The sequence below is a fragment of the Panthera pardus genome, unplaced genomic scaffold, assembly GCF_024362965.1.
Source record: "Panthera pardus isolate Hobbes unplaced genomic scaffold, ASM2436296v1 HiC_scaffold_6, whole genome shotgun sequence".
NCBI classification, from domain to species: domain Eukaryota; kingdom Metazoa; phylum Chordata; class Mammalia; order Carnivora; family Felidae; genus Panthera; species Panthera pardus.
In genome coordinates, this window is record NW_026526991.1 from 110,110,436 (window position 1) to 110,134,898 (window position 24,463).

Sequence of the window (24,463 nt, forward strand, 5' to 3'; positions counted from 1 at the left end):
TGTCCTATGATTCAGTGGAACCATTGCAAATATCCCGTTATCTATGAGAAATGTGTTTTAAACTGAACCTTTCCCCAAAATCACCTGTTCTCTCTAGTGAAGTAGAAGCATATTGTGGATTTGATATGCCTCAGTTCTCCCAGGAGAGCAGTGTGGTCCTGCCCAGATTGCACAGAGCAGGGAGTCAATTAACAAGTATTCTAGGTACAGCTGGGTCACTGAGGAGCAGGGTAGCCTTTGACCCAGCCCTTAAACTACCTCTTTGGGCCTCAGTGAACTCATCTGTGAATGTGATGTTTCAGTTTATTTCTAGGGCACCTTCCAACTAGAATATTCTTTATTTATTCTTTATATATATATATATATATATATATATATATATATGGTTAATAACAGGCTCATAAGACTCATTTTATATCCTTCTGAGTTATTCACTGTTTTCTAGAGCTTATTTTGTGCCTTGCACTCCACACATTTCTTCAAGGATTTTTCCTCAGTTGCTGAAACATGAGAAGCACCTTTATAAAAAGGGCAGCATATATTGGAAGGTCAATTTTGCAATATTGATGATGGCTTTTTTATCCCCATGGCATGTGTTAATAATGTGGTACTTCTCACTGTGAGATGTGTTTTTAGAAAATGTGTAATTGCCCTGAAGACTGGGGAGATGGTCTTCATTTCACATGAAGAGTAATTATGCTGTTTACATCATAAATTCTAATAGAACGTATGTAACTGCATATTATTTTTAGATTTGATTAACTACCTCAACGGCTTATTCCTGTCTTCTTGGAAAAGGTTTATTCACTGCTTTGAGTGGTTAAAGAATTTAGAAATCACTGGGAGAATGAAAGAAGAGAAGGAAGAGAAAGTTGATTAGAAGTAGGGGCTTTATAGTTAACAGTTAAAAATGTATATGTCTGCCCTTTTAGTATTTGCTCTAACTCATTATTAGATTTGCCAGTTTCCACTTATTTAAAAGGCACCTTACGTAGAAAGGCAAATCAATATTTACAGTACATTAGTGGCACAGAGAATTTGAAATCTTGTGATGAGGGTTGATTGCTGTTTTAGCCACTCTTCAAAGGAATGCACACATCAAACAGCCTCCACGATCGTCCTGGACCCAGTGACATCGCACCAGTCCCTGTGTGCTCCCTCCAGCAGCTTAATTATTGAAGATCCTCATCTTTGAATTTTCTTTTTAATATTTCAGAGGATATACTTAGAAAATCTATATATTAAATAAATCAGAAGATTATGGGAAGAGAAAGTTTATTATCATGTTTTTAAATGCATTGATTTTCCTAAAATTGAGGATGAGGAATTGTAATAATAATGACCAAATTACCTTAAACAAGAAGCTTCTATTATTTCTAATTACTGTAAAGAACAGAAATTGCTGAGATAGGCCATGGGCAAACCATAGAGGAAAAGGCTGTATTCATATTCTGTTCCTCTGAGACCATGACAAAATTGCATTCTTTGTATAATATGTTTTATCAGAACCATGAAAGATGGGAAGCCTGTCAGATGAACCAGGTAGTTGTGTTTTGTGTCATTTTGTTGATAAGGCCAAATGTTTATAGTGATCTTTATTTTTTTAATTTGTTTTTTTTTACGTTTATTTTGAGAGAGAGAGAAAGCATGCACATGTGCACACGAGTAGGAGAGGGGCAGAGAGAGAATCCCAACCAGGCTCTACGCTCAGCACAGAGCTCAACGCGGGGCTCGATCTCATGACCATGATATTGTGACCTGAGCCACCCAGGCGCCCCTCTAGTGATCTCCTTTGTAATCAGGTTCAACTTGGCAAAAGACCACATGCCATTTGTGGCTACTTCTATCCCATTACCTACAATTCATGTATTTTCATTCTCCTCTGTTGCTTGTAATACTTTAACCCATTTAGAGACACTTGATAATGGCTATAGATACTGCTTTGGAAAAGTTTTATATTTTTTCTAGTTCATTTTTTATAAATTGTTATAAGTTCTATTAGGATGAGATTTGGTAGGTGATCACTAGTGTAGTATATTAACATATTTGGAATGACATCTTTTTTTGTCATTAAAAAATTTCTTATCCCATTAGTGCAAGCTCTGGTTGTAAAGGTTAGGAGACTGAGGCCTGGACAAGGGACCGATATGCCCAATGGCCACCAGTCTAGGCCAGCGGTCCTTAATGTGAGGTCTGTGCATCCTTGGGAGCCACTAAGATCATTTCTACGAGGTTGTTAGGGCAAGACTATTTTTCATAGTATTACCAAAATATATTTTGTGTTTTTCACTGGGTTGATAGTCTGCACCATGGTGCTCAGGCACTGATGGGTAAAATGCAGGGTGGTGGCACCAAATGTATTCTCCACCCAATATGCTCACACTTTAAGAAACAAAGCGATTTCCATCTGCTGCCCTTAATGAAGCAGCAAAAATGATTATTCTGATTAAATAATGACTTTTGAGTACACAATTTAATATGTTGTTAAAGTGGTACGTAGGCATAAAGTACTTCTATGCATTGAAGATTACTGGTTATGTTGAGAAAAACTTGTATGTGACGGTTTGCATTTATAAGCTGAGGTAACCATTTTTTAATGAAACACCACTTGTCTGTCTTTTTTTTCTTTTGCTTTTTTGTTTTGTTTTGTTTTTTTAAAAAAAAGATGGAAAACTGGTTCTTAGACTTTGGTATCTGGCAGAGTTTCTAGAAAATGAATGAAGTGAGCCTGCATTACATGGCAAATAACGAACAGTATTTATTGCCAAAGAAAACATGTAAGCCTTCTACTGAAAATTAGATATTGGAAAACATATATTCTGCCATGAATATGATAGCTTCCCAACACTTAATGACTTTTCTCATGAATTGGTAGTAATATTCACATACGTGATTTTCTGATATGCAGAAATATATCAACATTTCTAAGAGTGGTATAAGCCAATAATACATTCCAAATAGCTAATGTTACAGAATTTTCTCATCAGTAAAAGATCCATTCAAAGTATAAGACAAGTAGATTTTACTGTGCAAAGAATAAGAAGTTTACATTCCATATTGCAGCTAACCTTTGAGAAATGTCATTTGTCAAGTTTTGGTGTGGTATCAAAGAAGAGTATCTATAGTTCTGGAAAGGTTATTAAAATAGTATTCCAGCTAAATATTTGTGGAATTCTTTTTTTCTTCATATACTTGACATGTTGCAGCACATTGAAATCAGAAGCAGGGATGAGAATCCAGATGTCATCTCTCAAGCAAAATGTAAAACAATGCTACTCTCCCACTAAATATGCTTTGTTTTGTAAAATAGAATTTTCTAAAATTCTGTTGTTGATGTTAACATATAATGGGTTTACTATTAAGTTAAAAATGAACTAAGGAATAAATATTTAAATTGTTTTCATTTCCACTTCTAATATGGTAAACATCCCTAGCTATAACCCACACAAACAAAAGCTCTTTGGGGTCCTCAGTAATTTTTCAAGTCAAAGTGTCCTGAGATCAAAATTTGGAGAGCATTGGTCTAGGCTGGTCTCCTTTGGGGCATACTTAAACATCTTACACATTGGGGGTGCCTGGGTGGCTCAGTTGGTTAAACATCTGACTTCGCCTCAGGTCATGATCTCACGGTTCGTGAGTTCAAGCCACGTGTCGGGCTCTGTGCTGACAGCTCAGAGCCTGCTTCAGATTCTGTGTCTCTGTCTCTGTCTGCCCCTCCCTAGCTTGGTCTCTCTGTCTCTCTCAGAAATAACCACCTAAAAAAAATTTTAAAACATCTTACCATTGTACTACTTCTACTTAACCAGTAAGCTTTTCTTTCTTTAACATGTCTGAAATTGGGATGGCTGCTGTTTCAATCTCTATGTATAACTAACGTAGTATTTCTTTAACTTTCTGAAATCAAATGATGGTATTAGTTAAAATCAGTGTATGACTTCTCAATGTATATAATTCTACTTAGAAAACAACAAAACTTTTCCCTTTTACTAAATTGAGACTAACATGTATCTCTAAGTAGCTGGAAATGGAATTTGTTTTCCAGTGAATTGCTGATTAATAGAACTAATTTCGTGATTTGGACGGTGATTCAGCACTGACCAGGGCGCCTGAAGGTCTGGCCAGGAAATAGTTCCTGAGCTCCTCATGTCGTCTTGCTGAGCCTCAGCTTACTCATCTGTAAAGTGAGTCACATGTATCTCCATTGTGACTAATGTAGAAACTTATTAAAAAAAAAATTCACATCGTTGCAAGTTAAGTCAGTGGTTCTAATATAAGGTTACTTAAGTAAAGTGTGTGTGTGTGTGTGTGTGTGTGTGTGTGTGTGTGTGTATAAACTGTATAAAAATGCCCATAATTTTCACGCAACCATAAAACCAAGAAGAAATTATAAACTGATGCAAATACAAACTTACCACATCAGTGTGAGAGACAGTGGTGTGTTGCTGAGTCTAATCACAGGCAGCATGAGTGTAGACCACCACTGTGTGCTTGTGGTCTTTGTGTTTGGACCTAGTGATGCTGCTGGCATGCACTATGATGGTTCTGTTCTTTCAACACATAGAACTGCAGGAAAACCTTGATTTCAAGATGATCATGATACTACTTGGCATTTTTTTTATTACGTACACATTGCTTACTTTTTAAATTGAGTTCTGCTCTTTTCTCATTAGCCCAGTACTCAAGCCTAGGACACCTTCCTGACTGTGACAGTGGGCAGAAATGAAAACATGGAGCCTTGAAATTGCATAAGGGTACTTGGTTACTAGGTAGTACAAGTGAAAGACCTATACTATCCTATCTGTTATTTCCTTTTATGGATATCACTAAAATGAAGACAAAGTTTAATGTGCAAAGAACTGACAGGAAGGGCTGCTTAATAGTGCATCTCCTGGGTCGTCCCTCACCCTGCAATTATGTAAATGCTGCCCTGGTCCAGTACCCTGGCATCTACCCGGAAGGGACAGCCCGTAGGGTCTGCAGCCCCCACTGTCACCTACCTCCTCTCTAGTTTCCCTTTCCCCCCACATCTACAATTTCAAGAGTTGTAGATACCAGAGGTAAAAGGCTAATTATTTTTACCTGTTTCAGACTAACAGATTAACACAGTGATAATGTCCCATCAGAAGATGATGGTCCTCTTTATTTTATCTGCATCCTATATGCAATTTATTTTTTTTCTGGGAAATATTTTCAAAAGCAAGTATAGTAAGCTGTTTTATTTTGTCTAAGCAAATTCAGAGACACTATATAGTTCTTAAATTTATTTTGGGGTTGAAATATACTTTTATGTGATTGTTTTATTGTGGATAGAACTTTTGATCGTTACTTCTGTACTGTTTTTTAAAGACTATCTCTTGTGAGTAGTGCTTCCTTTAGACTTACACACACAATGCACACATGCATGCATACACACACATAGAAATTGAGGTGTGCAGAGTTCCTTAACAGCTAAATTAATAACACCCCTGTAATTGGAATGCAACAGAACTCATATCCAAGAAGCAGTATTATTTTCCAGAGCTATTTTTTTCTTCCCCCTCCTTATTTTGCTTTTCTGCTTACATTTTTGATTTGATGGGAACAATTTTGTTATTTGGGAGGGAAGTTTTTTTAATAGTAAAAACATTGTAGTGTTAACACATAGATGGTTAGATGTATATTTTTGTGAACCTGTTTTGAAAATGACTATATAGTTCTTAGTGTGTTTTATTTTTGGGTGCAATGTAAGTAGTTAAGAGCTGTCACATGCTTTTACTTACACTTAAAAATTAGAAATTATTTTTCTCTAATAATTTTCATGTGTTACTCCCAGCAAATTAAGATAACAATTAACAATGTTAAATGTTCAGCATATTTTTTTCTGGTGATGTTCCTCAGGCTCTATTATTATCAAATCCTCATGATGTAGAAGCATATGTTAAAAGCAGTGTTAAACGATTGATACGCTTCTGTTTTCTCTGATCATTTCTAATTTGCTTTAACATCTTTGAGACTATTGGATTGGCAGTGGTTTAAATACCACCTTCAATGTGTATAAATAGTCTGTGTTTAGTTGAGTATTGTCTAGGATCTATGTATCCACACCATTGATCAATGCATCCGTGTTCCCAAAATGGCTTTCATAGAGTAAATGCTGAGTTTACACCACCATTAAAGCTGTTTCATTAGAGACTTTCTATAAATATTTACCTTGCATTCTAGTTTTTGAAAACAGATGATCTCTCACATAATTAAGCTGAATTTTTTGTCTTATATTTATTATGTTTTTGAGCGATTTTGCTCAGTTGATGAGTGGAGTTTTTGATTCTCATTCCCAGTGTTACAGACTTGTTCCTTCTCTGCTGTACCAGTGATTGTATCTGCTAAGATGTGCTCAGTGCTACTGATACAAACATTAGCCTGAGCTTGTTAATGATTGTGTTATAACAGTTGCAAACAGACTTCTCTTTTATGTGAATACAATTGCTAAAACACTGTCTTTCATGTAATTGTGTATGCGAGTATATTGCACACACTACCTGTGTATTAGCGATTGCTTTCAAGACTTCCATTTAAGGATAAGGAATATGTTTATGTTCTATATTTTCTGATAGTACTTCCTTGAAGAAAATAATTATCTTACTTAACAGAATTCTTTAATGGACAAGCCAAACAGTTTAGGTTGTGTATCTTTAATCCAGATATGATTAAAAGTTAGATGAAATTTGTTCCACAGATACATTGTTATTTATCTTTTAGAATATGTATGATATTTTACTTAAAAATATTCAGTACTGTTTTAAGCACTTTATCTCATTTAGACCTCAAGATACCCTCAAAGTTTCTATTCTATGGCCATTCATATATGAAGGGACTAGAGGCAGACAGTAGTCAGGCAACTTGCACAGAACCACAACTTGGTGAAGTGCAATTAGGAGCCTGGGCAGTCTTACTCCAGAGCAGGTTATCTCGTACGTAGTCCTTTTCTTTTGCTGAAAAGTGCTTTAAAGGAGCTAATGGAGTCTCTATTTAGAATGCTGACCCACTGTCACCTTAAAAGTGTTACTCTCTTCTTTAATTTTTTGGATTTCTCTACCTTTATCCTAACATGCAGTTTTCAGACATTAGTTATCTTTTTAAAAAATATAATGCTTTTTTGTATTTATAGATATGCCTCTTCATGTCCGACGAAGCAGTGACCCAGCTTTAATTGGCCTTTCAACTTCCATTAGTGATAATAATTTTTCTTCTGAAGAGCCTTCGCGGAAAAACCCCACACGCTGGTCAACAACAGCTGGCTTCCTTAAGCAAAACACAGCTGCTAGCCCTAAAACCTGTGACAGGAAGGTAACCATTTCTATTTTGTATTAGTATCAATGATGAATGTCAACTGTTGACTGGATCCTTTGCTTCTAGCACATCTTCACTATGGCCCTTTGTGTGTGTACTTACCAACTTCTCCGTCAAAGTCGAGATAACTTCCTGTTTCATGTTGCCCTTGCAGTTTCTGAGAAATTTCATGCTATTTATACATTTATGTATGTATCCATTTTTTTGAATAGATAATATATTTATGATTAAAAATGAAAACTTCTGACATGCAATGTGTTTGTCCTTTGTTTTTTTGGAAGAAAAACTAGTCATCCTGTTTTTCTTCAGGGGCAGTCCTCTTACCATTACCTTTTTGCATGTCCTTACAAAGATATTTTACACATGTATAAGCAGATATTCGTATTGATTCATGAGGTGCATTAAAGAAATTATAACATTATGGACTTTTAAGGATGAAAGTGGACTCCACAGTCATTTATTCTAACTACTCCATTGATAATTTTATCTTCCTACAGAATGGAAGTGTACTGTCTGGTCTTAATAACATTTTCTTCTTTGACCCAATTTATTTCAGTCTGTGATCTAATTTATTTAGTCTAAAAAATAAACTTTATTTTAGTTTATTCTGTTTTTTTCAATTTGTTTCTTAATGCTCTTTGTCATATATTCCTATAGAATTCTTAACATCCTATTCTGTTTTACCTCTAACTTTTTACTCGATGAGCTTTAAGCACTGTTTGTCATTTTCACTCCTGAAACTGTTGAGTGTCAGTAAATATCTGTTGAATGAATGAATGAATATTTTTTTTCAATGCAGACAGCAATTGAGCATCATGTATATTGAGAAATGTGGAACTATACTAATTACATATTAATATTAAAATGCATATAGCTTATGGTTTGCTTGATATATCCTTTGCATCTATGTGAAAATACCTGTTTTAAATTTTTTTAACTTGGTGTTGCATTTTTACAAACTCTTCTTTGTAGTAGTTCATTTAGAGGGAAAAATACTTAGAGTACCTAGAGTACCTTAACTGAGAAGAATCTATCGGGAAAACACAGTGTACTGTGGTTGCTAATGTTTTGGAATAGGCGTTTAACTGTTAGGCTCACTCTTCTGAAATATTTTATTATGTATTTGATGAGGAATCAAATTGGAGTATCTTGTCATTGGGATTAGCTTGAAATTTTAGAATGCTTTATCATGAAGTAGACCATCTGAAGAAGCAGAATCCAATTTATGAAAATGCCTCATGACATTTAATTTGTGTTCAAAATAGACTTAATTTACATGGATATTTACAAGTATATAAACAAGTCAAGTTGGCAATTAAAAAAAATTCATTACTTATTAAAAAGGTTTTCCCATTGTTGAAGGCTAGTGGGTCAGGCGCGCCTGGGTGCCTCAGTTGGTTAAGCATCAGACTTTGGTTTAGGTCATGATCTCCCGGTTTGTGAGTTTGAGCCCCACATCAGGCTATGTGCTGACAGCTCAGAGCCTGGATCCTGCTTCAAATTCTGTGTCCCCCTCTTTCTCTGTCCCTCTCCCACTCATTCTCTGTCTCTCTCTCAAAAATAAATAAGCATTAAAAAAAAAAAAGATAGTGGGTCAAAAGTCATTGAGGTACAGGGTTTTCTTCTTAACTCCTTCAGCATGTTAGATATGTGAGTCAGCTTCACTTGCGGAAAACAGAACCACAGTAGCTATTTTATTTTATTTATTTTTTATTATTTTTTTTAATGTTTATTTATTTTTGAGAGACAGAGAGAGACAGCATGAGTGGGGGAGGGGCAGAGAGAGAAGACATAGAATCCGAAGCAGGCTCCAGGCTCCGAGCTGTCAGCACAGAGCCCGACGCGGGCTCGAACTCACGAGCTGTGAGATCATGATCTGAGCCGAAGTCAGATGCTCAACCAACTGAGCCACCCAGGCGCCCCCCACAGTAGCTATTTTAACATGAGAGGACTTAATACTGAGAAGTGCTTTCTCAGAAAATCATTGAGGACCATCTGAACGATGCAGTACGGTGCATCTGCCCAGGAAAGAAGCAGAGGCTGCGGGGCAGGAACCTGGGATCCTGCCCCCTGCATCTGCCTGTAGATGCTAGCACCCTGTCTCTGGGTGTGCTCACCCTGTCTCTTGTCACTTGTGAAGCTTGGAAGTGAACCCAGAAATGCCTCAGAAAACTCCATCATCTATCTCCATACCCAGGCTTGCCACCAGCAGCAGCCCAGGAAAATTCAGCCTATTTCATAAGCATCATTAATATTTCAGGCTATTGTTTCCAAATGTGCAGAATGCTATCTGTGTCCAGATCCTTATCTGCAGGGGAGGTTTAAGAAATGGACCTTAGCCTTCCGGTCTCGGCTGCATGCTGCGAGAGGATTGTGATGCGCACTGCCAATTAGTCACCTCACTGACTTTTTGTTTTAAATAACCTATATCTATCATTGTCAAACATTTGGAACTCTAGTACAATAGAACAAACTCAGCAACAACCAGTATGAAGATATTAATGAATACACACCATATGCACATACACATACCCTCACACACATATATATACCCCCACAGAGTTGGAGTCATACTATGTCTACATATTTGCATTCGTATTATTTATATATTTTTTTCATATCATAGTGATTTTCCCTGGTGTGAATTTTATTGGAAAATATTTTTAATGGCTGCAGTATATCTCACTCTAGAATATACTATAATTTATAATTCTCTTACTGTTAGATATTTATACTATTTCCATTTTTTTCACATTATAAATATAAGTGTGAGAGAAACTTGAATGTACTTTTGTTTTAAAAATGGTTATTTACTCAACAAGCTTTTTGTTTTCTTTTTTAAAGTTTATTTATTTTGAGAGAGAAAGAGAGCATGAACAGGGGAAGGGCAGTGAAAGAGGATCCCAAGCAGGCTCTGCACTGTCAGCGTGGAGCCCGATGCAGGGCTCAAACTCATGAACTGTGAGAGCATGACTTGAGCCAAAATCAAGAGTGAGACACTTAGCTGACTGAGCCACCCAGGTGCCCTTCAACAAGTTTTTTTCTGTATGGGGCAGCATTTAATGTAGCCAATGCCCACAGTTTCTCATAGGAAAGACCTTGATTTACATACATAAGTTTACTTATTTTGAGAGAGAGAGAGAGAGAATATGCAAGCAGGGAAGGGGCAGAGAGAGAGGGGAGAAAGAGAATCCCAAGCAGGCTCCATGCTGTCAGCACAGGGTATGATGCAGGGCTTGAACTCATGAACTGGGAGATCATGACCTGAGCCAAAATCAAGAGTCCGACCGGGTGCCCCTACATACATATCTTTAGAGGAAATAATATTCACATTCAACACACATAAAGGATAATGTGGAATGAATTTGTCCTTTGAATTATCATTCGTTTTACTTTTCAAGCACCCATTTTCTAAGCTTGCTGTCAATTTTGAGCTATTTGAATTATAATCTGAGAGATTTTCTTTCTTTCTTTCTTTCTTTCTTTCTTTCTTTCTTTCTTTCTTTCTTTCTTTCTTTCTTTCTTGTATGTGTACATCGGACTAAATGCTATCTTCTTTTCAGTTATAAAATGACTTTCTGTATTTTCAGTATTCAGAAAGGATACTTGGAAGAAAGCATACTTGCTGATAAGTATTAACTTGATTTCTTTTTCTTGAGGCCATGAGAGCTCACCTATTGCTGGGCAATTTCAAGATATGATAAATCTTTACGTGTTTGTGGTAGTTAGGTTTTCTGTGTAAATGCATGGAAGTAAAGGAGTTGACGATTCATAGTCTTGTGATCCATTGATCTCTAATGGCTGAAATAAGTTGATATACTTGTATAACTCATCTACAGAGCTAAGTGGCTTCTATTCTTCCAAGTTGGTAAGTAAAAGAAACAATTTTACAATAATGTCACCAATCAGTTGAAATCTCTTATTTCTGAAGTAGGCAGTTTCATTCTGGTATGTTAGAATGATGCTGAACTCACTCCTATGGATTCAAAACCAAGATGGGAGGTGAAGTCTTCCCAGTTAAAGTAGTCATTCCACTATTAAGTTTAGAGGCCAGTGAAGACAGATTTTGGTGTTGTAGAGACCTCAACCAGGTGAGAGCTTGGAGAGGACAAAGATTCTATGGGCTTTTAGATCTCTTAAAATTCCTCATACTTTCATTTGGAAGTAAGATATAAAAGAAAAGAGAGTCTTGGCTTTTAAAAAAGTTCTTGGGAACATTGTCTCATTCCTGTTTCCCAACATTTTGTGGCTGACTTCCTTTTTCAACTCTTTTAGAGAACATTTTACTCATAATTAGTATGGAAAGTATATTGCTACAAGATGTATTTTCATTTGAGATTTTACACGTGCTTAATATTTCATCTTGGGAAAGAGTATTTAAGTCAGTGTGAATACTTAAATCACTTTGCCACCTCTTTGGTCCCCCTTATTAAGTCATTGTCCCTGCAAATAAAGTCTAACTAGTATGTGGAGAGCATTTGATTCATTCCATCAAGAACAATGTAATGAGGCACTTATCAGAATCAGCCTACTATGAAGTTCAAGGATGAAGTCTATGCATTATTTCATTGTGTATTGGTTTTAAGCAATTATTCCTTTGCCCCAAATACTGAGAGCTGTTGCTTTTCTAAGTGATCTGCTCCTTCCCCCCACCTCCAACCAAATAAAATTTGTATAAGTAGATAAAAACAAAGGTAGCATAAAAAAGCATATCTTGGCTAGTTCCATGAGAGGTTCTTACCTGTTAGGGAAAGGGGAAGAAAGTGATAAGAGAACACATTATATTAGCATCAGTATCTTTTAAATTTGTATTATTTTTAAGAGTTCTCTTTAAAAGAGATCTTGGAATGCTTCTGACACCCTGGGTTTATTTGTTTGATTTAGTTGCTTGGCATGTTTGTTATGTTTCCCATCCTCCTGATATGTACAAACTCTTGGAAGAGTTGCTGTCTTAATTATGTCTTTGTCACCTCCCTTTCTGTTCCATGAACAAGAGTTATAGGATCTTCTTTCCTCTAGCTTTAGAAAAATATTTACATAAACATTTTTGTAGTATATTTTAAGATTCCCAAAACAGTGTTTTTCTTATAATACTACTACTTTCTCTTTGCATTTATAAAGTAATGAAAAATATAAAGAAGCAAGTAAGTAATTTGGAATTGTGTAGATGAGTAATATTGACAGTTCAGTGCATTAACTTGGAACTCTGGAGCATAGCTCCATATAGCTGGTGGCTGTCCTTATTACCAGTGGGGAATCATCCAACGAGTATAGTTTAATTTCCTGCCTTTTCCCCTAATTCTTCTTATATTGAGAGCATTTTCCCATGTTTCATAAATATAGATAGCTTGCATAATGTTCTTTTATATACTGATTTTTTTTCTTGTAGTTGGTGTTTATTCATTTTCTTTGGTGATTTTCCTATTGCTTGACTTTTATACTTTGCCAGGTTTTTTTTGTTTGTTTGTTTGCTCTAATAAGTAGCCTTTAGAAGTACCCTTCAGAAAAGATCCTTATATATTAATTTATGTTAACATCTCTGATGATTTTCTTAGAACAGATTCCTGAAGGAGGCTTATTTGACCAAGGAAATGAGTATTTTTAAAGCTACTGATATTCATTTCTCATTAGTTCATGACTAGTAAAATGTCAAGTACTTGTGTTTTATAAAGCACTGTGAGAAGTCCTAGATGGGATGAGCTATGGCATGAGGGAGAATATAAAAACAAAGAAGCAAGGGGGTACTGTTCCTGAGTTCTGGAACTTACTGTCTTAGTGTATAGCTTAATAATTCCCATTTGGCTGCGCATCATAATCACCTGTGAACTTTAGAAGGCAAAACACACTTATAGCCATGGGTGCCTTTGTCCATGTCAGGAGATTTGTGTGTTTATTTAGAGCTGCTTTGCTGGTTTTAGGGCACAGTCTTTTTTTTTTTTTTTTTTTTAGGACTTGAGTCTAGCTGAAAAGGAAAAGTGTGTTTATTTGCCTGTTAAGATAGGGTAAATAAGAGTCTTATGGTTTTTGAGATGTCTTCTTTTTAGGCTCATTTTTCTATCATGGCAGAATAGAGTCTCACACTTAGATTGCTCAAATTTATCATTTTCAAATGAAAATCAATTAAAATGAGTTTTGTTGAGTTTTAAATAAAAGTATTACAAGAACCTATTGAGATAGTGGATCCTGTCCTGTCATTGGCAAACTAGAATAGGAAATATTTTTTCTAAATAGAAGCTATGGTACCAATAATGTACCTGTCTATTGTCCCTTGGTATAATGTCCCCCTACCCCCAATCTTAGTAAAGTGCATTTGAATACATAGAGCCAGGACACCAAATTCCCAGTATCGTGTGAAGTCACCAATGCTAATTCAGTCACAAGCAATCTTCAGAAAATGCCTACTCCTTGTTTTATTCAGTTTGAAAACTTTGGTAATTGCCAGGCTGACAGTATATTAGCAATTAACATTGACTTCTACTTCATGGTAGTCTACCATAGCTGTTTCCCAGTCGTTCATTCATTCATTCTTTATAGAGTCATAGTCTACATTGACCTATTTGTGTGCTTTCTCATCCCCTTTTCAACCATTCGGCTTCTTGATCTCTGCCTCTCCTTTATTCTTTCTAATGGGTAAGGCCAATCATATTGGTAAATTCGAATATACTATTTTATTTTCAGGCTAGTACACTTGACCTGTTGGCTATTGAAAAACGTTATCTATCTTTTGGTATTTATGAGCCAACCATAGATGGTAGCTAGTTATAATAATCATCTAAAAACCTCAAAGGATGAGCTAAAATCATTCCTTGAAACCACATGTTTCCTCTGTGAGCGACGTATAGCTGTGTTTAATTTTCTGGGGCATTAGCTTCAAGGGAGATCCAGCTGAGATTTAGTTGTTAGACTATTTTGCCGCAACATTTGTATTTCCTGTTAAAGGCCTCTGAAACTATATATTTCACCTTTCTGTTTTGCAAATTAAAAGATCTTCATCTGACTACAGTTGTGTGCTTTTATTAAGTGATGATTATAATCATTTCTACAGTAGGCCAGCTTTAACTGCCAAGCTCCCCTAGTCGGAGTTGTTAATAACCTAGTCTCATCTATTTCTGTGTCACATTTAGGGATATAATCTGTCTTCACTTGCTTTGTAAATTATAATTTGTATTCAAAGTTATACAAATCTAAGGTGCCACTGAGAAAAATTTTGAGCCTGACTGTGGTATTTTTAGAGTTCACAAACCACTCCAGAAATATAAACCAAAGTAATGTCCCTATCCTTATTAAACACCCTCAAAGTTACATAGAGTAGAGAGGGAAATGAGTATATTACTCTTGTTTTTCTTGAGTTGGGGGAGAGGACTAGGAAATTGCATTTTATATTGAACAAAAATTTGCATGACTTTTATATACTTAAAAGTTTTTTGGCCTTATTTCATCCTTCTAATAATTTTTTTTAAATGTATTTTTGAGAGAGAGAAGGAGAGAGCGAGCAGGGGAGGGGCAGAGAAAGGGTGACAGAGACAGATGATCCAAAGTGGGCTCCAAACAGATAGCAGAGAGCATGATGTGGGGCTTGAACTCACCAACCCTGAGATCATGACCTGAGTCAAAGTCAGGCATTTAACTGACTGAGCCACCCAAACGCCTCTACCTTATTCATCTTTTTAACTTGGTTTCAATTCTTAATTTTTGATACTTCAGCTTACAGACCTAGTTCATTCAAGTCACAAAGTTGGATGCAGTCACTTCATGTCCTGTTGTTAACAAGAAAAGTGTAAGATTGGAGTGCCCAGGACTGGGCACCTGCTGCTTGCCTTCTAGCTGCTTCAGCAACTTTGGCTTTAATTTGCATGTGTTCTCGGGGCATGCTTTCTGGCCTTCCTTTGGAGAAATGCATTTCAGGCAAAGGTTTTCACAGTGTGGAGGTAGAAGTGGTTTCCATCTCTCCCATCTCTAACCTATATCTATTTTTGAGGTTTTTGATCTTTACACATAATGATGGCCAAGGTATTTTGAGTACTTGCTTCTTGCCAGACATTGTGCTTGATGGGTCACATTATATCCCATTATTCCCCCCCTCTAACATGTAAGTATTATTGGTGTTCCCATTTTACTGATGAAGAGATAAAACCTTTAAGAGTTTATTTAATTTTTTTTTTTAACATTTATTTATTTTTGAGACAGAAAGAGACAGAGCATGAGCAGGGGAGGGTCAGAGAGAGAGGGAGACACAGAATCCGAAATAGGCTCCAGGCTCCGAGCTGTCAGCACAGAGCCCGACGTGAGGCTCGAACTCACAGACCGTGAGATCATGACCTGAGCCGAAGTCAGACACTCAACTGACTGAGCCACCCAGGCACCCCAAAACCTTTAAGAGTTTAAATAGCTCACCTAATAGTTAAACCAACTGTTCAGTGATGAAGTTGTGATGTGAACCTAGATTTTCCAGTTTCAAATCCCATGATTTTCACAAGTATGCCACCCACATCCCAACGTATTTACAGATTTTATATATTCCCTAATGTTCATTTAGCTGAATATTTTAAACTGTAAAATATTTCTTAATAACCTTTTCATTTTTATCTCCTCTAGATCTATTATGCAATGCATACATGAATATAAGAATAATGAGCATGTGTTTCTTATTATGGCTGGCATAATTTTTTAAAACCTATAAGTTTACATTATATCTTAACATCTTTGTCTTAAGTAAAAATATGCTAGCTTCATTAATATCTCTACTGATAATCTGATTCTATTAACTGATCTCCATTTGTGTCACTTTTTTTGAGGAATTTTTTGTGTTTATTTTCTGTAATCCTTATGATTGATATTACTATTGTTGTTGTTACTGAGAATTTATATATGCAGCCCTCTTCTTGATATTTTATTGTGCATTGCTCAAAACATCTAAATGACAGCAAAGTAAATAATGATATAGTTGGATTATAATCCAGAGACCAAAATAAATATACATAAGACTATACTGATACTAATACATGATTAAATGAAAAGTAAATGGGACAAAAGGGACAAAGTTTCTTACAGAAGAATTCTAAATAATATGTGTAATACTCCCTCTCCAGAAAGCTTAACTCCCCTGCTCATTTAAAAAAAATTTTTTTAGGGGCGCCTGGGTGGCTCAGTCGGTTAGGCGGCTCTGTTCATGCTCTGTCTCTCTGTCTCAAAAATAAATAAACGTTAAAAAAAAATTAAAAAAAAATTTTTTAATGTTTATTTTTGAGAGAGAGAAAGAGAAAGAGAAAATGGGGCCTGACATGGGGCTCAAACCCATGAACTGTGAGATCATGACCTGAGCTGAAGTCAGATATTCAACCGAGTGAGCCAACCATGCGCCCCTTATCTCCTCTGCTGTGGAGGATAATATTTGTTTCCAAAGAAGAGGGGATTGAATATGTGGAAAATACTAACTTTAGAGTGCAGAAGTGGCAGATTCATCTTAACCAAGTGATCAAGGTTAACATCACTAATGATAAGTCATGATGATACCATAAACCCTTGAAATGGTATGATGGGATGGGCACATCATCTCAGTGGAGTTTTCCCCAAAACTCATAACTCCACTGTAATCCTAAGAAATCTTCAGACAAACAAAAACTGAGGAATATTCTATGAGGTACCTGACCAGTATTTTTCAAGAATATTGTGGTCATAAATAACTAGGGAAGACTGAAATACTGTCTCAGATTAGAGAAGATTAAGGAGATATGAGGATTTTTAATATACTTTGGGATCCTGGCAGGAAATAAGGGCATTAGTGACAAAAAAATGGATGGATTGCAGATATATCTATAGTTTAGTTAATATTATTGTATCAATGTTGATTTCTTAGTTTGGACAAGTATATCAAGGTTATGTAAGTTGTTAACATTGGCGGAAGTTGCATGAAGAGTACATAGGAACTGTGTGTACTTTTTTTTTTTGCAACTTTTCAGTAAATCCAAATTTTTTCCAAGTTTTTTAAAACCCAGCTTTACAAGGTGAATTGCATCACCCACAGTTTCTGCTGCAAATCATAGATGAAAGTTAATGCGCAGGTGATTGGAATGTGCAGAACTAGGATTCAGCCACAGGTTTCCATGAGCCTTCAGGCACACCTGGTCATTCCCTGAAATGTATTTTTCCTCTTTGGAAATGAGTTATAATAAAAATTTATCAATTGATTTTATTAAGTACTGATTGATGGTTGGTACCCTTCCCCATGACAACTCTGAATTTGAGAAGCACTTACCAGTTTTAAACATGCTGCATTCTCATGGCTGGATACTCCCACTTTGTCCTTAAAGTTTTATTGAGACATCCTAGCGCAACCACTGTTTTGTTGTCACGTTATTGAGATTGTTAAGGTTTTTGGGGGAGGCAAAGGAGGGGAGTTTCAACAGGAATTACTCTAAAATTTCACAGAATCACATTTTCTTTTTTTTTTTTTGATTTTTTTTTTAAATGTCCATCTGGTTTTGAGAGAGAGACAGACAGACAGACTGATAGACCGACAAAGCACGAGCGGGGGTGGGGGGGGGGCAGAGAGAAAGGGAGACACAGAATCTGAAGCAGGCTCCAGGCTCTGAGCTGTCCACACAGAGCCCAACATGGGCTCGAACCCACAAACCACAAGATCGTGACCTGAGCCAAAGTTGGACACTTAACCAACTGAGCCACCCAGGTGCCCCTCACATTTTCTAAAGTTATGATTTGCAGTTATACTTTGGAGACAAAAATAGTTTGATTGACAATTAATATCTGGCTTAGAGAACATGCTTTCTCCACTGATGGAGTTGGACAGAAGGACTTAATTGTTTAGAAGTTTGAGCTATCAATTTCTTTACGCTAAATGCTTTTCATGAGGAGATGATTCTCCAGAAAAGTCATTATTATTGTATGAGAAGCCTAAGTAGGATGGGATTATGATAAGTGAAACTAGTTTTTCTACATTTTCAAAAATGTCTCTGTGGAGATGATTTACCTGAGGAGACAATTTCACAATTAAGGGAAAACTTTAAGAAAGTCAGATTGTTGACTATACCTAGGGACTTGCACAGAAATTTACTCACTTGTTCTGCTAACCTACCCAGTTCATTGAAGTTATGATAATATAAGAAGTACTAATATTTACATTGGTAGACTAGTTATATATGGTGCAAGTATCTCGATTTTCAAATTTTAGTTATTTCTTTGAAATTAAGGTGAAAATCATTTAGGTAAATATAAAAGATTTACATCACACATTTAGATAATGTGTAAGACTGTAGATATTTTAGAATTGGGCAACTACTGTAAGTATTTTACTTTCTCTCCTTCATCCCCTGGCATCTGCTCCCTTCTTCTCTTAGTATTGTACAAATTGATCCTGATGCAAAATGCTATTGTTATTTATAATTTTAGTTTGGCGATATAAGTGTTTGAAGTTACATGTCTTTGAAAGAAAATGTAATCTGAATAGGTATTTTTTGCTGTCAAAATAAAAAAATATGTAGCACTTCCTAAAATGTTTTAAAATTGTTTTGGATTTAAATTTGTTTTTCAGAGTCAAGCAGCATTAGTCAACTGTTGCTCTTCATTTTTATTGTAGTTTTGGAAAATGAGCCAGGCTCTTCAAAATGTTACCTGATCTGTAATATTTATATTTTATTTTGTTCTCATCCACTTGCCTTTGTTGAAAGAACAGTGTAAAAAATGGTGCTCTTGTTTTCTCTATTCCTTATACTTGCTGATGGGGGAATGCTTGTGGCCGTATGGCAATTAGGTGGCTGTGTTGGTTTTTAGGAAGTGTTGTGCACGAAATGAAATAGGAACTCCTGTTATTACTGCTTCCCTTTTTAGTTCTGTTCTTTAGTTCCTCAGAATTCATATGGAGATAATGTTTTCATATTTGAAAAAAGTTAAACTATCCTCTTAGGCTACCTTCTCCTTGTGCTTTTACAGATGTTTTCATCATATAAAGGAGATAATCCCAGTTATACCTGGAAAGAGATCATTTTAATTTAAAACCATTTTAAAGCAAACATTTTACTCTTGATTATTCCTAAGACTATGCAGTATTTACCAATGAGTCGACCGTCTCTCATGTAAATATAAGTTGTAATTCAAGATTATATAATGGTTTTGCCCCTAGTTTATATACAAGAACTCAGTAGATGCTTTTCTGTTTGGATGGGATCCTTGTGTAGGAATGGCTAGATATCAGAAGTTACCATCATTACCCAGGCAAACTACAGTTCCCGGTTAGATCAAGAATGAGGGTTGGAAGTCTCATTACTCAGAAATTGGGCAGCAAAGTGGGTAGGTATAACCATGGGAACTGGTTAGTCCTCCTCATCTCCACCAAGCATTTGTTGTAACTCCTCTCAACTTCTGTCTGCTTTTACTAGATAGTAAGAGGTTAAGCTGGGTCTTCTCTGCGTTTTCCTTCCAGGTTTCAGATTCTGTATCTAAAGTTTTTCATAGCATTCTGAACTGTGGAAATAGATTAAAATAAAAACAATTGAAGAAATTGGTTCAAATAAACAGGCTGTAAGAGGCTGAGTTTTGCTGATCTTTTTCCTCTTAGATTTCCTTGTCGGCTTCATGAACAGATCTGGTGGCTTAAGAGCAATCTGTGCTCTCATGGTCACCCCTGGAGACATCATGGCCACTGTAAAACCTGCATCTCTTTGACATATTTGGCCAACCCATTTTCATATCAGATCCATAGCCTAATGCAGATCCATGTTCTGGGGGCTATTTTTCTTATCTGATATTAAGACTGTTAATAAGGCACTGGCCATTTGCAGGTTGTGAAATAAAACTAAAACATCATACCTCTGGTCTTGTCAACCTATCAACCTGAAGGATTTACTATGTGACAGGAAACTTATTTGTAAATTAATTGTAATTTTCAAATGTGTATTTTCTATATTGAGTTCCAAACATAAATTTTTTTCCCTAGCATATTGAGGATTTTTGAGTGTCCCACTGATCTAAATGTAATTCTATGATCTGGAAGCTATGTGTCAGAAATCCTGAAAAAGACATAAATTATAGTTCAGATTTTTCAGATCAGAATGAGTTTTAAGATGTACCTTTAACATTTCAAAGAAAAAAAAACTAATAAAATTTGATGTATATTATAGGAAATTTGATTTTGTACATTAAAAAGAAAATCTGCTTGGATAAATTATTTTCAATTTTTGTTACTAATTCCTGTTCAAAATTTAACTCAGCTTAGAAAGAAAATTAGAGATTTAAGATAAAAGATATATTCCTTAATGAAATTGGAGACACAGAGATGCTCTAATAAATGTTTTGGTATTCAAAATCTCTACACTTTGATCTTTTCATTTTTAAATTTTTAAAAGTTGTAGTATAATCCAATGTTTCTTGTCACACATTGTACCACACTTTTGTAAATTAGTATCAGTAATGATACTATCAGTAACAATACGTAGTCTACTAAAAGAATTTTATTTTGACAAAAAATGTATGGATGTTTGAATTTCTTCTTTGTCTTATCATAGTTCTGTTCGCAATAGGAGCAAGTTTATAAACACATACTCTTTTTTTTTTTTTTTTTTTTGGTCTCTTCCACTGCTCTCATTAATGATTATGAATGTGGAAGTAAGCAATTATCCAAAAGGGAAGTAGGATGTATCTATGTACCAGTATTTATGCTTATTTATATATACAGGAATTAGAGGTAATATGGGTTTAGCTAATAGGGGATGAATTGCTTGACTTCAGCTCAACTACATTGGGGCATTCCGTGTAGGATATTGGTCACCATGGATTTCAAATAATGCCTTTTCAGTTCATTACACTTCAAAATAGCCATGTGTCTAGGGTAAGTGGTGATAATACTGTGTTTGGAATAAAATCTTATGTTCTTTATTTAAAAAAATTTTTTTCCACAGGCATGTAGTTGGTTTAAATTGATAGGGACTGCCAAATTTTCTGCCTTCATCTACAGGTTGGTTATTGAATCTGTAAATTTTTGTGTGAGTCAATTTATTCCCAACCCCGCATCTCTCTGTCTCTTTTCTCTCTTTCTCATTTATTATCTAGAGAATGATTTGAAGGTCAGAAAAGTACATTGAGAAAAATCCTATTTATAGACCATTTTATGGTTGTTATCTTCTGCTATGCTTTAGCCTTGGCATTGCTTCCAAGGTTATGCTCTGGTGTAGCCATCAGGAGGCACACAAGGTAAACTCTCCCCAGAGACTGAGATTGGGTCTGCCACATTCAATCAACAATATGATTACCGATGATTTTAGCAAGCTTCATGTAATTAAAAAATCCTGTCATAATTACTAATTTCACTTGTCTCATAATTTCAGGTTAGACATCCTGAAAATGGTTTCTTTTGTGTGTGTGTGTGTGTGTGTATCATTTCTTGGGAAAATGATAAAGCAGAAAATGGAATTCTCTTTGACCAGAATTACAGATTTGAAAAATAATTGTAAATTTAAAATCTGAAAACTGCATGGGACTGTTTGAATCCATAGGATGCATAGAAGGTACAAAAAAGAAATTTATATGCATTGAGTGTTTGGTATGTCAATATATGACACAATTCCTAATGATTTTTAAAAAGGTATTTGGAGTTTTTTCATTGAAACAAAGTGGAACTGTAGTTGGGTTTCTTTTGCTAACATAGAAATATCTGTTACTTCTATAATGTTCATGAAATATTCCCATGTTTCTGCAACATGGGATGTAGGCTTGCCAAGGAATCTGACCATCAGCTAAGTGGCTGTTTCTGAGAGATAAAGCCTTGGAGTTGGAGCTTAGTATGCCAGGAATAAGCTTCTACCCCCAAGGCTTTGGGTGGGTTCTGTGTGGTTTCTCTTTATTGAATTGTAATTGGCTTGGGGAGGGGTGCTGGGGGAGAGAGGACAGTTACTTTCTCTGCCCTGGAAGAGATTTACTGCATAACCAGGGTACTGCTACCAGGGAGTAGCAAATTAATATGCATTTCTCAGCCTGGGTGGCTTTTTGACACCTGATGATATGGCAATACATTTAGATGATAAGGAAAATCCCTGATCACAGTAGGAACATCTGTTTTTTTCTGGCAAGAGGGAAAGCAAAGCTGAGAGGCTGTTTGGGACAGCCTCATAAGTGGAGGATTAAAATTGTAATTAAAAGGGAGAGTAATTCCTTATGGTATTTTTCTTGTAAAAATTTTTAGATAAGGTAGTAGTGGCTTTACTATAATAGGTTATTTCTTGTCATTAGCAAATTTAATAATCGTTAGGATTTTGTATGTTGGTCCTACTGATAGATTTTTGTAAGTCTGAAGAGAAGGATTTCTGTTTTTTGCTTTGAAGTTCACCAATGTATGGAATGGAGGCATTAATTTTTTTTTTTTTTTTGGAGGCACTAATTTGATCATAGAATGAAATAGATTTAAAGTCACATTCTCCAAGTTTTTATAAATACAGCTCTAACTTGTTGCAAAAATATTAATGGCAAAAATTTTGTTGGTTTGGTTTTCCCTTTAGGTTGGGAAATGTAGATTTTACAAATACACTTAACTTGAAAATGTTGACTTTTTTGTAGCTGACTAGAGTCTGATCCATGAAGCATATAGATAATCTTGCATAGACATAGTTCAGGCTACCAGGTTTTTAAAATCATTTACACTGAAATAAATGTTTTTAAGCTGAAAATAGTATGCACTGTGTACATTTCAATAGAAATCATGAATATCCAAGCATATATCATTAAGGAGAAATTATATTGTGTGTTATGATGTTTACTAGTGCAATCACATTGTAAATACAGAATCACAACTTTGTAGGACTATAATCTTTGTATGAACCTGATCCAAAGTTCTGGATTGTGAGGAGAACATGTGTGAAATGCTGGTAGTACCTGCATGATACTATCAACAAAGTAAAATATATATTACATAGTGATTAATATATTTTAAAAACTCTTCAGTTTCTTGATCATGACTAAGGTTACTTCAACTGGATTTTTTCATACATTATAAATTAATGTCTGAATTCATTATTGACATTACCATAACAATATTGAATTAGAAAAACTTTTTTATTATGAGAGGTTAGTATCAATTTTGTTTTTCTTATCCATTAACTACTCAAAGTTGATTTTATGAATATAAAACTGTGGAATTTTTCGGATGGAGTTCAAAAGGACAGATTTTTTTTTTTTTAATCTTTAGCCCTTATCTCCCTTAATAAGATTACCTTGTGGTGGTCTGCTATATGAATTACATGTCATAATTGATGTAAAAGGAGAAATGTCACACTGCTTTTTAGATGCAATTGGAAGTAATCATATTATCCACAGATATTGTATATTGGAGGTGTGACATTAAATTGAAATAGACCTATAACAGTGGTATATATCTTGTAGTGTAAACCTAAAAGTACAATTATTATATTTCAGTGAAAATGATGCCTTTTGAAAGCATGCCCTTATCAGTTTCTAAAACAACTTGTAGACATGTTCTTTGAAAAGTCTGGGATTCTGAACCATGTGAAAATAGGACATACAACAAATATTCAAGAAAAAGCCTTCCATGTTGGTACAGGCTACCGAGCTAAGTGCTTGAGTTTAAAGGTGAATGGTGATCTTCTGTTTAGGTTTCACTGTAATAGTGGAAATAACAATTCTAAAAATTAACTAAATTGTAAGTTAGAACTATAATTAGAAGTAAAATTAGAATGTAGTGGTAACAAAAAGCATGACATTATGAGTTCTGTTGAGAGAGAGTCAGGGAATGCTTCTTAGAGAAAGTAGCAGTTGTATTTGGTGTTAAACACTGATAATTTCACAGAAGAAATGTTATGGGAAGCTAGGTTTAGAAAGATCATAAGTGAAGGTGAGGAGGCCTGTGGCACAGCAAGTGTGATTGTGTGAAAGTTCCTCTGGTCTACCTGTAATGTCTGTCCATGTGTGATGTGTTGCAACACACATTTTAGAAAAATCCTCTGTGGGAAGTGTAGAGAACATTGTTGGAGAGGCTAAGGCTGGGACCAGCCTCCAGTTACAAGGCTGCTGTACTCATTTCAGATGAGAGACAAATTGAAAGAGGTGAAGAGCATGATGAATATTTTTCAGAAGAGTGCCAGAATCGAGAGAGGAAGCGAGTTTCATTTTGGAT

The 24,463-nt window shown here is 35.5% G+C and overlaps 1 protein-coding gene across 17 annotated transcripts in view; it reads left to right on the top strand.

The window, feature by feature from the left end:
- The window catches only part of PARD3 (par-3 family cell polarity regulator), a 663,835-nt gene that overhangs the window by 297,675 nt on the left and 341,697 nt on the right, over positions 1-24,463 (top strand). For all 17 annotated transcript variants that reach the window (XM_019465161.2, XM_019465165.2, XM_053895761.1 and 14 more), the window contains exon 4: positions 7,148-7,326. In XM_019465161.2, coding sequence (XP_019320706.1) covers positions 7,148-7,326 — 179 coding nt within the window. The remainder of the gene's footprint in view (positions 1-7,147; positions 7,327-24,463) is intronic.